The 15,412-nt window shown below is 37.1% G+C and overlaps 2 protein-coding genes across 8 annotated transcripts in view; one reads left to right on the top strand and one right to left on the bottom strand.

Moving 5' to 3' along the window:
- Positions 1-15,412, top strand: part of MINDY2 (MINDY lysine 48 deubiquitinase 2) — a 115,798-nt gene that overhangs the window by 95,217 nt on the left and 5,169 nt on the right. The window contains exon 11 of the transcript XR_004485807.2: positions 2,432-2,630. The gene's annotated coding sequence lies outside the window, so the exon portion shown is untranslated. The remainder of the gene's footprint in view (positions 1-2,431; positions 2,631-15,412) is intronic.
- SLTM (SAFB like transcription modulator) overlaps positions 7,113-15,412 on the bottom strand; it is a 44,571-nt gene continuing 36,271 nt past the window's right edge. For 5 of the 7 annotated variants that reach the window (XM_004274681.4, XM_004274682.4, XM_033437029.2 and 2 more), the window contains 5 exons: positions 14,920-15,090; positions 13,930-14,244; positions 13,672-13,816; positions 10,046-10,206; positions 7,113-8,177 (listed from right to left, as the gene is read on the bottom strand). In XM_004274681.4, the coding sequence (XP_004274729.1) occupies positions 8,069-8,177; positions 10,046-10,206; positions 13,672-13,816; positions 13,930-14,244; positions 14,920-15,090 (901 nt within the window). In that variant the 3' untranslated portion in view covers positions 7,113-8,068. Of the gene's footprint in view, positions 8,178-10,045; positions 12,236-13,671; positions 13,817-13,929; positions 14,245-14,919; positions 15,091-15,412 lie in introns of those variants that run through there. The other 2 variants (XM_033437032.2, XM_049705969.1) reach the window with 2 other exon arrangements.

Raw genomic sequence — 15,412 nt, 5'->3', positions numbered from 1 at the left:
TAAATTGAACTTCATCAAAATTGAAAACTATTCTTCATCACAGCAAGATCTTTTTTGACTCACCTCCTAGAGTAATGAAAATAAAAACAAAAATAAACAAATGGGACCTAATTAAACTTAAAAGCTTTTTGCACAGCAAAGGAAACCATAAACAAGACAAAGAGACAACACACAGAATGGGAGAAAATATTTACAAATGATGTAACTGACAAGGGATTAGTCTCCAAAATTTACAAACAGCTCATGTGGCTTAATATCATCAAAACAAACAACCCAAACAAAAAATGGGCAGAAGGCCTAAACAGACATTCCTCCGAAGAAGACATACAGATGGCCCACAAACACATGAAAAGATGCTCAACATCACCAATTATTAGAGAAATGCAAACCAAAACTATAATGAGGTATCACCTCACACCAGTCAAAATGGCTATCATCAAAAAATCCACAAGCAACAAATGCTGGAGAGGATGTGGAGAGAAGGGAACCCTCCTACACTGTTGGTAGGAATTTAAATTGGTACAGCCACGATGGAGAAGAGTATGGAGGTTCCTTAAAAAACTGAAAAAAGAGCTACCATATGATCCTGCAGTTCCACTCCTGGGCATATATCCAGAGAAAATCATGGTCCAAAAAGGATACATGCACCCGGATGTTCATTGCAGCAATGTTTACAGTAGCCAAGACATGGAAGCAACCTATGTGTCCATCAATAGAGGAATGGATAAAGAAGATGTGGTACCTATATACAAAGGAATATTACTAAGCCATTAAAAATGAATTAATGCCATTTGCAGCATCATGGTTGGACTTAGAGATTGTCATACTGAGTGAAGTTAAGTCAGAGGAAGAGAAATATACGATACTGCGAATATGTGGAATCTAAAAAGAAATGAAACAAATGAACTTATTTACAAAACAGAAACAGACTCACAGACTTACAGAACAAACTAATGGTTACCAGGGGGGAAGGGGACAATTAGGGAGTGTGGGACTGACATGTATACACTGTTATATTTTAAATGGATAACCAACAAGGACCTACTTTGTAACACAGGGAACTCTGCTCAATATTATGTTACAAGCTAAATGGGAAAAGAATTTGAAAAAGAATAGATATATGTATATGTGTAACTGAATCACTTCACCATACACCTGAAACTATCACAACATTGTTAATCAACTATACTCCAATATAAAATAAAAAGTTAAAAATAAAATGATAAATTTTAAAAAAACAAATGTTACTTTGTTTATCCTCTTATGTACTAAAACAACAAAGTCCATATTTTTCAAAGCCTTGTATCATGTTAAATATCAACTTTTCCTTAATGATTAAATCCCTATTGATCTTTTTAAAAATAAATAATAAAATAAATATAAAAATATTTTACAGTTAAAAAGTCCTAACCACCATCTGACTCTTCAGCAAGTTGTAGTAGTAACATCAAGGATCACTCATCACAGATCACCATAAGAAATATAATAATAATGAAAATGTTTGAAATACTGAATTATCAAAATATGACACAGAGACATGAAGTGAGCAAATATTTTGGAAAAATGGTGCCAATAGCCTTGCTCAATGCAGGGTTGCCACAAACCTTCAATTTGTAAAAAAGCAGTATCTGTGAAGCATGATAAAATGAGGTATGCCTTACATAATAAAAATAATAAATATTATATATATATACATATATACCCACACACATATTCCCAGCAATTCCACTCCTACATATTTACTCAAGAGAAATGAAAACATGTGCACAGAATTGTACACAAATATTCATACCAGTTTTATTCATAATAGCCAAAAACTGTCAACTCAAATTTTAATCAATAGGTGAATGCATAAAAAATTGTAGTACACCCATACAGTGCAATACTATACAGCAACAAAAAGGAACTACTGATATACAAAGCAACATGGATGAATTGCAAAAATGTTACACTGAACAAAAGGAGCCAGATACAAAAGTAGAGATTATTTTATGATTGTTTATATGAAACTCTAGGAAACAGAATCTCTAGTGATAGAAAGCAGATAAATTGTTGCCTAGGGCTGAACATGTGAATTGTAATAACCAGGAAAGGGCACGAGGAAAACCTTTAGTGATGAAAGTATTCTGCATCTTGAACATGGTAGTGGTTACTTGGGTGTATACACCTATCAAAACTCATTAAACTGTACACTTGAAATGTATGCATAATATTATTTGTAAATTTTACTTCAAAAATTTAAAAACTGTTTCTACATACTAGCAACAAATGATGGAAAACTGAAATTTAAAATTCTATTTAGAATAGCATCAAACATACTAAATATAAATTTATCAAAATATGTGCAAGACCTATACACTGAAAACTAGACCTCGAGTTACCTCATTTGTCATTCACCATTTCCACCTTGAGATTTTTTTTTTTTTTTCAGTACGCGGGCCCCTCTCACTGTTGTGGCCTCTCCTGTTGAGAAGCACAGGCTCCGGACGCGCAGGCTCACCGGCCATGGCTCACGGGCCCAGCCGCTCCGCGGCACGTGGGATCTTCCCAGCAGGGCACGAACCCGTGTCCCCTGCATCGGCAGGCGGACTCTCAACCACTGTGACACCAGGGAAGCCCCCCACCTTGAGGTTTTATGTTTAAATTTTTTAAAGTAGTTAAATAGAGTGAGAATTATAAAGTGTAATATTTTTGCTTCGTAAGTACAAATTTTAATTAATGCAAAAAATACTTTATTGAACTGTAGTAATATCTTTTAAATTGAAAATTCTTTTTTAATCACTAATTTAAAACTAAATACAGGAAATGCTTATTATGGAAAATAATTTTGTCATATAGAGGAGGAGATGTTTAGAAATTATTTGCTTTGTGGTGTCAAATATATCACATATACGTCACTGGTCATATCTCCCCTACACTGGATGAAATGACTTGAAGTGATCTTCTTCTAAGTACATGCCTATGTTTGAGTCTTGGTTCCACCACTTGCTATCTTTATGATCTTGAGCAAATTGTTCCTTCATTTCCACAAATTAAAATGGGAATAATAACAGTACGTATACCTAAATCATAAGCCTGTTGTGGGAATTAAATGAGTTAATGCATGTAAATTACCTATTACAATGCCTAGCACATGGTAAGTGCTCAATAAATACTAACTTCTGTGATGACGGTCAAGCTCATAATATATTTACCATGCCTGACAAACATTAAGCTTGAAGTATTAGTTACCTTATTATGTGACAAGACTTTTTTCCCCTTTAGGCTCCTGTGATTAGTTAGAATGACCAGAGTTGCCTATATTTGAATTTTTATTATAAGTTAGACAGGAATCATAAAAGCCATAAATCTGTGGATAAAGAAATTGGGGACCATAAAGGTTAGATTATATGCTCCAGTTAGTAGGATCAGAACCAGCCTCCAAGACTTCTAACTCTGGATCTAGTCTCTTAATCTTGGTATCTATCTATAATCCTTTTTAAAGGTGACTCTCCAGTTAACAGAATAAAAACAAAGTACTTCTTATCTAAATAATACATAATATTAATATTTCAGACCTCAACCAAGACAGTTCTAAAAGCCCTGGACACAAGTTCCTAAAGCTGATGCCGAAGTTCCCCTTCCCCTACCCCAAGTGATTCAACTATATGAAGTTATTAATCATCAGTTAACTAGAAAATTACATTAATCAGAGCACCTCATCCCACTGGCAAAAGATGGTGTTTCTGAAACTAAAATGACGTGTTGGAGCAGTGATGAGGAAAACTCTACTACTCATAAAATTGTCAGCTGCTCTACAAAGAGCGTTTGGTCCTTCTTACTCTGAGCTGTATCTCCATAGTGATTCTCAACCTCAATTGTTCCTTATCTTACAGAATAATATTTTAGAATTTTTAGTCTTATTATCCTATACTTAAGGAATGCACCATATATCTTACTTGTCATGGCATCTGATCTGTCTCCGCTCCACTCCATCTCCCAAATGCCTGGCAGCATATGATGAGTAAATTAATGAATTAATATATGTTGATGGATGTCATTAGAAATTTTAGAGAAGGAAAACTGTCTTTATCCAAATGACTGCTTATTGCTTGAGCTTTTGATGTACTTAGGCAGTCTCTAATAAACCGATAAAAATTTAACTATTGAGCAGATTTCATATTCTTGCTTCCTAACCCCATTGGCAAATCCAAGTGGGAAGCAAATATATGATTTGGTGAGCCTGGAGCTGGAGCAAAGATGATCTAATGGCTAATATTCATGCCTAAGGCAGGCATCTCCTCTGTGGCTTACATCTGATGGTCTGGACAGACTGTCTCTAAATGGTCCCATTTCTTACTGGTAGCTTCTCCGAAGGGTAGCTTGGAAAGGCTTTTGGCCGTCCTCAAGCCCTTACCTCAATTTTCACCAGATGCTCTCAAGGTTTCTTAGAAAAGTGTGTTGGTTACACCAATGCAATTTCAAGATAAAGCCCAGACCCCCACTCCAACCCCCATTCCTACCAGACTGCAGCCCCTAAGCCCCTTCTATGCAAATTCTGAATTCTCCATATATTTATTCGACAATTATATTGAGTAGCTACTAAGTGCCAGGTGCTCACGATATGGCAGTGAAAACAAAACAAAAAGCCAACAAAAATTGCTGCCCTCCTGGAGCTTACATCCCAGTTGGAAGAAACAAATGATAAATGTCAGATGGGAAGGGGGAGGGAGAATACTGAGGGTGGGCTAAGAGTGTGGCAGTTTTAAATATAACACCAGGGAAGGCATCACTGAGAACATGATATTTTCATGAAGACTTGAAGTGAGATATGTGGATATGTGGGGGAAGTGCATTCCAGATCAAGGAATCAATGCAAAAGGCCAGAGACAGGATGCTGTATTCAAGAAACAAGAAGAGGCCAATATGATGGAAACAAAGTGAGCAAGGAGAGTAGCAGGAAATGAGGTGAGAGAAGTAGTGCAACTCCAAAGACTTTAGATTTATTCCAAGGGAGATGAGGTGATAATTTGAAGGTTTAAAACAGAAGAGAAAAATACATGCCGTTTGGTGGTGTGGACATAAGACAAAGACAATTAGCACAGAATACATAGGTGAAAATTGTTTGGAACCTAACCGTTAAGCCTGGTTAGAAGGGCTATGTATAACAGAGAAAGGAAAGATAGCTTATTTTGCAGGAAACACTTAAGGATTTCAGAAAACAATTCGTTGCAGGTAAAAATAGGCAGTATTTGTTGACTGATGCAGCTTAAGTGATGTAGGAAAGAGAATTTTATGTATGGCAGCCTTACGGACTTTGAAGATAGTGACTAAATGTTTGTGAGGATTAGCTAGTTTGTGTGTGGGGGGGAAGTGAACATGTTAGATCAGAGGCACTGAGAGGAAAGCTAATTAAGCACTGGAGGTACTGGAAAAGATTCATCTTTAGGTAAGGAGCTGGATTAGACGAAGTTGGAAAAAAATGCAAAAGTAATTTGACATTTTTACAGTTAAGGATTCAGTAAATGTTTAACTGTTGGAACAGGCTGAAGTATGGAGGAACTGAGTTAAGTGACAATCTAGCAAGGGATACAAACATAGGCAGAAGGGTTTCTAAATTTTTCTATGCAACTCTGAAGATTTTTTTTTTCTTTTACAATTATTTTGGGCATGTGTAGTTTCTGACTTCAGTGTCCTGCCCAAGCTTGCTAAGATGGGCTTTTTCTTGAACCACTGTAAGCTGTTACTCCTAAATCACTGAAACCTTCTATATTATTGGATTGCTGAAACATTTTTGGATTGCTCAACAAGTATATGCAGAGTAACAAAATTTTCTCCTTTTCCTTGGTTTTGAGGAACCCATCTTCCTTTATAAAATCTCTAAAATTGGTTTTCACTACTGATCCTTAGCCAACCAGATCTCTAACAGGTGCCCCTAAACCCTAAGGGCTACTCCCAAACTCAATGCCAAAATTTCAGAAGGTGGTTTTGTTGGTTTTTTTCAACTTGAAAATGCTATACTATGGCAAACTGAGGAAAAAATAACTACCTACCAGTCTGTAGACTGTTGTACCATTCGGTGTAGGTGTAGAAGAGATTATAACAAAACAAAGATCTAATACTTTAAGAGATTACTTCTCAGATCCCCATCTGAAAAATGGGTAGGACAATAATTGTTACTTACAGTTAGTAGGATTCTTTTGAGTATTAGGCAAGCAACGCGCTTAAGATGCTTAGTACACTGCCCAGCACGTAAAGTGCTTACGAATGTTAGCAACTGTGTAATCCCTTGTGGTAAGCACAGCTCCACTCTACAAATGAGGAAAAAAGATCAGAAGTGACACAGAGACCCAAAGTCACAAAGAGGCAGAGCAGAAGTTAGTTCACTCCAATACATACTGAGGCTTCCATTGTGCTGTTCTACAAAGCGCAGAGGGGATCAGGAAATGAAGAAGTAGACCCCTAGAGAGAGAGAGAGAGAGACACACACACACACACACACACACACACACACACACACAAAATCACCTGCTCCCACAACTGTAGAGTCAGGAAGGGAAGAAAAGGGTATGAAATCCAGAACAATACAAAAAGTGCCAGTTCCCCCAGAGTCAAAGACAAGGGTACCCTGGCTGCCCACAGCACTCAGAAGTCTGAGCCACCTCATGGGCACAGCCATAACCACTCAGGGACACTTACAAGAACTTCTATAAAGACTCCTTCTCAAATCAAAAGGTGGCCTCAGAGCAATCCCTTGGCACCCATCTTTTACTCTGTACGAGCATACAGACTGCTGAGTTTTCCAAGAATCTAGACCACCTGAATTACTCATCACTGATTTATATGAAGGAATATGCGAGGCTTTAAGAGGCGCTATTCTGAATTTACCTTGAAGGACTTTCCTGGAAAAGATGCCTTAAAGAAAAAAACCAGTAAGGTTAGTGCTTAAGGTTCCAACACTTCAACAAAGTGTGCTGCCCAGCTACTGAGATGAAGAGTCAAAGTTAGACTTATTTCCTAGGAACAAAAACCAAAAGTCTGTCGTTAAAGCTCTAAACCTAGTCAATTACTTGGAGTAAGGAAAAGGGCTGGAGGACTAACACCTAAAAAGCTGGAAACAAAGACACATACACTTCCAGGTGTGGATTTTTATTTTCACAAAGAGACAACAATGCCTTCCCACATACAAGTATTTACAAAACCCAACTGATTCACCAATCTAGAACCTGGGGTTTTTTTTTTTCCACTTCTCAACATAGTTGGGAATATGGAAACATTAATACCCACACAATTCCCAGAGATGGAATTTATCCATCAAACAGTGCAGATTACCTAAAAGTGCACTTACCTGCACAACTCAGTCTAAGAACCTCAGTGATACAAACCTCATGGCCAAGGTTTCAGTAATCTATTTGGTTTCATACCATGCAAACCTGAACAAGTGTGCTGCTACACTAAACTGAAAATCGGTTCTCATTTTACAATTAAAAAGGTTCTCAACGCTTTAGCAACTATACAGAATATGAAGGTTTATTTCAAAAAAGAGTACATTTTTTAAAACCAGGATACACAGATGCACTTAATGTAACAGTACCTTCTGCAAAAATAGGTTACATAATACTCAGAAATGCAAGGAACAATCTTATTCTCTAAAAATTAAACAGCAGACTTTTTAAGCTTAAACAGCCTTCAAAATGGAGGCTGAAAATGCTTGGTGACAAGAAGTAACTCTAGAGCCTGACACCACAGAGCTAATGCCGGAAATTAAACTACGACCACACACCTGCAAACTACGCTTTATATTCACACAGCATTAAAATGGTTTTGATTCCTATCTTTTCAAATGTGTCTTGGTGCTGCAAGAAAAAAAGTTGAATGATACACAAAACTATTAAAAGTTACAACAGAACTATTTAAACATCTTCTCCAAAATTGAGAAAAGCAATCATGTTAAATTTTAAAAAAAGAGAAAAAAGAAAAAGTCTGACAGAAATCTCAAGCAAGTCAGAGGTCCTCTTCATAAGTAGTCAAGTAAAGTTTACAGGAGATTTCAATAAATTATCTTGAAACCGTGGCAGAGAGCTAATTTTCAGAATCGTCGTGGAGGTCCACCCTTAAATGGCTTAAATCCAGAGCCACTTCCTCTTGGCATGGAATTGCCACTGATTTGTACAATTCTATTAATTGGGGATGCATTACTGAAAAAGGTTTAAAAGAAAAAAATGTCAGAGAACAAAAGAACAAATAATTACAGCTAATACCTAAAAAGTGATTATCATTTAACAGACACTGTTCTTTGTACTTTACACATATTAAATAATTTACTATTTTAACAGTCCTGTGAGGTATGTACCATTACTAACCCCACTTTCCTGATGAAGAAAGACAGATCTAGAAGCTAAGTAACTTGCCCAGGATCACAATGGTGATCTGATAATAAATGGTGGTGTGAGGATTTCAACTCAGGCAACCTCACGTCAAAGCCTCTGCCTCTTAGTAAGCCATTTAATGGTCTGTGAATGAATGGACTGGAGCAGTGTTTCTCAAAGTGTGGCCCCCAGATCTGCAGCATCAACTAGGAACTTGAACCTCTGAACTACAGGACATCATTCAAGAAATATTTTTGGAATTTCTTTTATATGTATAATGCAACACAGTAGGTACGAACGGATAATACAGGAATAAAGACCCACCCCAAAATCCTACAACAAATTTGGGAGGGAAAAACCCATGGTGAAATGGTTTAAGTAGGATAAAACCAAATTACAGAAAGGTGTGGATGCCAGGCTGAGGAATCTGGATTAGATCCTGTAACCTAAAGAAGCTGTTTGTAAGTTTTGGAGCAAGTAAACAGTGTAAGAAAACAGTCCCAACGGTTAAATTTAGAAATAACATGAAAAATGGAGGAGAGAAAACACTCATTTGGAAAGATCTGATAGGAGCTGAAATGAGCAAGAAGACAAAGCTACCACAAATATATTTTTTTAACTGAACCATACTTAGAAATTTATGCTAGGAGTGGAGAAAGATAAAGATGAGGCCCAGTCTGGCAATGGCAAATCAAAAGAAGCTGGAGACAACAACTGAAACATAAAGGTTTTAAACAGCAGAGGAATGAGTTTGCTTGTGACCCTGAATTTCTGGAGACCTCCAAGCATTTACATGGAGATCATGATATAAAGCTAAAAATAAAAAACAGTATCTAAAATCCAACCGTGTGAAGGAGCCAATAAGTAAATTAAAAAGGTAGAAAAGAAAATTATGGTACATTAGAAAACAGAGGAATGTTTTAAAAAAGGAAAAGCAACAGTGCTTAACCACCAAGGAGCCCAAGAACTAAGAAAATAAAGGAATCTATATTTGTCAAGAAAAAAGGTATTGGTGACCTTTAATAACCAAGGACAGAATGAGTGACAAGGCTGTGCAGGGCACAAGTATAGTAAACAGTCACTTAAGTTTGACGCTAGAAGCAACCAATAGAAGAGTAGTAACTTGGATCACCGAGCCAAGCCACTGTTCTCTTCTAAGACAGATGAATGGGAAAGAAAAAAGGGCATGGGAGAGAGAGAGGCCAAACACTTGCCAGCTGAAGGCCACAATGGATGTTGGTATGAAGAGAAAAGAAAGCTCGTCTCCTAGCATTTGAACAGGCTTTGGGATAAATGTCCAAAAATTTTGCTAGACCTATTTGAAAAGGGAGGAAGCAGAACATACTTTCAGTTTCTTCTTCCTTTCTAGGAATTTTCAGAATGATAGTGAACAAGAAGATGGTTCCAACATGAAATTAAAAAGCTTCATTATCTACTGGATTCTGACATAAATACCTACCTGTATCGAGACTGATATGCCAGAATGTCAATCAATTAACTTACAATGAGGAACGTTAACTCACAAATTAACATCAGCTCCCCTGGAGATTTTGGGTTAATATGAGGAAATATCTGGGCAGACCTAGGGTTGTTACTAGTTACAATTCAATCTCTCAGAAACTATAATGACCTTTAAGGAAAAGGAAAAAGGTTTGGTTGCATGCTGGCAGAAAAGTCTTAACTGATTAACTACTTACCTTGTATGCTGCGTTATCATGCCTGCTCCTGTCCGGCCATCACCCATTCGCCTTGCATCATGATAGCTAGGCCCTTGAGAAGGTGGACCATGCCATTCTTTCCTTGGTCCACTTGTGTCCCGTCCATGGCGGTCAACCACATGTCGTTCTTCAGGATAGTGCTAAAGAATAACATATTAAAAGAAAAATCAGGACAGACTCCGCCTCAGGCCAATTTACTTAAGGTGTACTTTCTTTTTTTTTGATAAATTTATTTTATTTTTATTTATTTTTGGCTGTGTTGGGTCTTTGCTGCTGCACGCAGGCTTTCTCTAGTTGCGGCATGCGGGGGCTACTCTTCATTGCGGTGCGTGGGCTTCTCATTGCAGTGGCTTCTCTTGTTGCGGAGCACAGGCTCTAGAGTGCAGGCTCAGTAGTTGTGGCCCACGGGCTTAGCTGTTCCATTGCATGTGGGATCTTCCCGGACCAGGGCTCGAACCCATGTCCCCTACGTTGGCAGGCGGATTCTTAACCACTGTGCCACCAGGGAAGCCCCTTATGGTATACTTTTAATGTCAGAAGGAAATTAGTAAGATGTGTGAGAAGATGAAAGAATGAATAATATGAAAAAAGGTTTCTATCTACTTTGAACTAAGAAGCTTCTCAGGCTTCAGGGTAGAAAAGGTAGGACAGAATATGATTCAGCACTGTTATTTCTATACCTTCTAGCACCCATGTACTTTTTGACCCTTGAGTATTTCTGGGTCTATATGTAATGCCTGGATCTTCTATACATATGTAAGAAGGCATACTGAGAGGTCAAAACCTTAAGACAAATCAAGGTGGGGTATATGATCAACATGAAAATACCACATAGAAACAGGAGCTGTCATCTTACTGTACACAGTACTAGTTAGTGCTATGGCTCTTACAAGGTCTTACATCCATGACTATGAAGAAAAAAGAATAGTGAACATAAAGAAACAAAAGCAGAGAACTAAGGATCTGCAGAAAAAAAAGAGTCAAAAGTTATGATAGTTAGCCTACAGAAATCTGAAGGCGCCCTACAGAGATATGTTGGGTTGGCCAAAAGGTTCGTTCGGTTTTCCCGTAGGATGGCTCTAGTGGTGCTTAGTTGTCTTTATCTTCATTCAAAACAATTTTGTTAGATTGTATTGTGACAGCTGTCATATCAGCGTGCATTTAAAAAAAACCCAAAATTGGTGAATTTTTGTGTAGCCATTTTAATACTGAAGATGGAAGAAAAAAAGCCACATTTTTGGCATATTATGCTTTATTATTTCAAGAAAGGTAAAAACACAATTGAAACACAAAAAACGATTTGCGCGGTGTATGGAGAAGATGCTGTGACTGATCAAACGTGTCAAAGGCTGGTTTGGGAAGTACTGTGCTGAAGATTTCTCACTGGATGATGTTCCACAGTTGGGTAGACCAGGTGAAGTTGACAGCAATCAAATCGAGACATTGAGAATAATCAACATTATACCACGTGGGAGAGAGCCGACATACTCAAAATATCCAAATCAAGTGCTGAAAATCATTTGCACCAGCTTGGTTATGTGAATCGCTTTGACGTTTGGGTTCCATGTAAGTTAAGTGAAAAAAACCCTTCTTGACCGTATTTCCACATGCATTTCTCTACTGAAACGTAACGAAAATGTTCCATTTTTAAAACAAATTGTGACAGGCGATGAAAAGTGGATACCGTACTACAATGTGGAACGGAAGAGATTGTAGGGCAAGCAAAATGAACCACCACCAACCACACCAAAGGCCGGTCTTCATCCAAAGAAGGTGATGTGTATATAGTGGGATTAGAAGGGAGTCCTTCCAGAAAACCAAACAATTAACTCTGACAAGTACTGCTCCCAGTTAGACCAACTGAACGTGGCACTCAACGAAAAGCATCCAGATTAGTCAACAGAAAACGCAGAATCTTCCATCAGGATAATGCAAGACAGCATGTTTCTTTGATGACCAGGCAAAAACTGTTACAGCTTGGCTGGGAAGTTCTGATTCATCCACCATATTCACCAGACATTGCACCTTCGGCTTTCCACTTATTTTGGTCTTTACAAAATTCTCTTAATGGGAAAAATTTCAAGTCCCTGGAAGACTGTAAAAGGCACATGGAACAGTTCTTTGCTCAAAAAGATAAAAAGTTTTGGGAAGACAGAATTATGAAGTTGCCTGAAAAATGGCAGAAGGTAGTGGAACAAAACAGTGAATACGTTGTTCAATAAAGTTCTTGGTGAAAATAAAAATGTGTCTCTTATTTGTACTTAAAAACTGAAGGAACTTTTTTGCCAACCCAATACTACAGTCAGAACAGCTTATAGACCAACACAATGAAAACCAAATTTCCAAGGGAGGAACAGGATCTCTTCCCTCAGGATACCTTTTGCAAAAAGGGTATGTGAATGCAAGGGCACTAGTCTACGAGACTTAAATTTTACTCTAACTAAGGCAGAATATCTGGATTATGTAACAAATCTTAAATGTTCTATTCAGGATAAATAGCTCAATGAATTCATCTATTGAACATTTCTACTTACTAGAAACATTAAAACTTAATAAATCCCTGCAGGCCCAAATCCATTTCAAAAATGCTTTGTAGGAAATGGAAAGTGCACAGTTGTATTAACTAGAATGCCAAGAGATTAAAGTTTTCTGGTAAAAAATGTTGCTACAAAACCTAATATGTATTCAAATACAAAACAGAGCACCAGAGTATACTACAGGCTGAAGGATGGAGAGACACATGCACATACACACACACTTCAGAATTCTTTTCTGTATGTAATTTAAGAGAATATTCTATCTCTGCTACCGTCAACCCATATTATGCCAGTATTTCATTGACAGAATGCTTTCAAATCAGGTAAAAGGTTTTTGCTCATTTGAATTGCTAAGATATGTCCTCTGTCGAGATTCATTAACTTCTTAATAGAAAATATTCAAGTCAATAAAGTGTCACAAGAGTAAAAAAGGCAAATACAAAATATTCCACTTACCTACCTTTAAAAATAAAAGAGCAAAAAAGAGACAACTGTTTTATTTCAGTTCTATACTTTAAGCTACTTAATAAAGTGGGAGAAAAGAGAGAGTATTATAAACCAAAAAAACAACAAAAAAAGGAAAAGGTGAAAGAGAAACACAAGTAGGGGCCCAAGATTTCCCATCCAGTTTGAAAGCCTCAATTTCTTAAAAAAGAAATAAAGCCAGTCATCATTAGGAAGGCTCATCTACCAAATATAACAATTCTCAAATTTTCGCAGGAAGTTTAACAAAAATTTCAGGGCTACAATCATTTCATCATGTATGTAAGTCAAATCATTACACTGTACACCTTAAACTTACACAGTTCTTTCTGTATGTCAATTATATCTCAATAAAACTGGAAGGAAAAAAAAATTTCAGGGCTAGTATCCTGCTTCTCTGGACTACTATGTTCAACTACTGACTTGAAAATACAAGAGGCATTAAGATCTTTCACAAGAAACTCTCAATCATTCTAATCTAACTAGTCTAGTCCACACTCAAATGATACTATAGATACAATGTGTCTCATAAGTCCTTTAAATTTATTTCTGGAGAGTTGACAATAAACCTGCATAAGCATTTACCTGTGCTCCACTTCCTCGGTCTGTGATTACTCCTCTGTCTCCCTCTCTGTTTCCATAGCCTGAAGCATTACTGCGATTCCCAGGGGGAGCCCCTCTCACACTGTGCCCTGATACTTCTCTCCCAGATCTTTCTGGCCTTTCAACTCTGTTAAACAAAATCCAAAAACATACACAATCAAACTCTATTATACCTTTTCTTGAAAAACCCAAATGCATTATAAACCACCACTAGCTAGTCATTAGAAACTACACAAATACCTTGCTTCTCGTTTGTCGGTGGACATGCCTCCTTCACTCTTCCAGGAGGTTGGTCTAGATGGATTGGGCCCTCCTTCTCGAGGATGTCTAGGGTGAGTGATATCAGGCCTGTCATGAATGATCACTGTCCTCCTCTCATCTCGTTCTCCTCGTACTTCTCGCCTGTCTGTTTCTCTAAGTTCGTTTCTTGGTGGTAGAGGCTCATTTCTTCTGGAATCACTGAAATTTTTGGGATACCTTTCAAAACCTGGATCTTCTCTTCGTGCAGAAGGACGTGTTTTTTTCCCTTCACTGTGACCAACAAAACGTTCTCGCCTGTTATCCAAAACAAAGAACACAGGTCCTGAGAAGTACTTACTTGGCCTTATTCTTCTTAACTTTATTTGCATAACCTACAGTAATAACACCTTCTTTAAAAATTAACTTAAGATGGAAGAGATATGGGAACATATGTATATGTATAACTGATTCACTTTGTTATAAAGCAGAAACCAACACACCATTGTAAAGCAATTATACTCCAATAAAGATGTAAAAAAAAAAATACTAAATAAATAATATATAAAAATTAACTTAAGGTAAGGTGACCAAAAATAGCCACAATTATTGATAATAACCTATATTCTTTTAAATTGAGCTAAATGTCTGGCATGAAGGTTGGTTTTTTGCCATCCAAGGGAAATTACATCAAGTCACTCAAGTCACTACCAACCTGAGGGATATTTTACTGTTCTTCACAGTTGAGGCCCAACCAAAGTTAACAGTACTCCCACTTAGATAAAACCAACCTACTTAACTGTGTTATATGGTGGCCTATAAAACTAATGTTGAATACTGAATCACAGTCTCATTAACAAATACAAAAACCAAACATATGATTTGTTCTGAACACTCAGGTGTGACCTGTACTTAAGATTTTAACTGAGAACCAAACTATCACTAACAAGGCTCATATACCAAATACAGCATTTTTCAACATAATCTGTTTACCTTTCAAAAGATGAAGACTGTATTGATGAACTCTCAGGAAACCTGCCCCTCTCTCGGTGATCAAAGTCATTAAATCTATTCTGTTGTCGAGAGTAGTCAGATCCGTGGCCGAATCGTGCATCTGTATCTAGAGACAACTTTTTATTCTCGCTCCAGTAAGGATCATCTCGCCTTGAAGAAAAATATTTGCTTGTTTATATAAATTAGTTTTACAACGATCAAATAACACTTACTTGGAGTCATACATACCACATGCTAGGAACTGTGGATACAGAGGGCTAATAAACTCAAGATAAAACATTGTTACAAGAACAAGCTAGCAAAAAATTGTTGTTATACAAAGTCATATAGTTATTAGAGGAATTTCACAGGAAAGAAAATAGTTGAAGAACTGTTTGTTTTCAAATTACTAAATGGAAAAGACAAATAAGATAAACACTTGATACCATTTTATGATAAAATTCTAACTAGGTGTATACAACCTTTTTGGTTA

This window comes from Orcinus orca, chromosome 2 (genome assembly GCF_937001465.1).
Source record: "Orcinus orca chromosome 2, mOrcOrc1.1, whole genome shotgun sequence".
Taxonomy (NCBI): domain Eukaryota; kingdom Metazoa; phylum Chordata; class Mammalia; order Artiodactyla; family Delphinidae; genus Orcinus; species Orcinus orca.
Note: the sequence above shows the minus strand (reverse complement) of the source record. Positions and strands in the feature narration are given on the sequence as shown.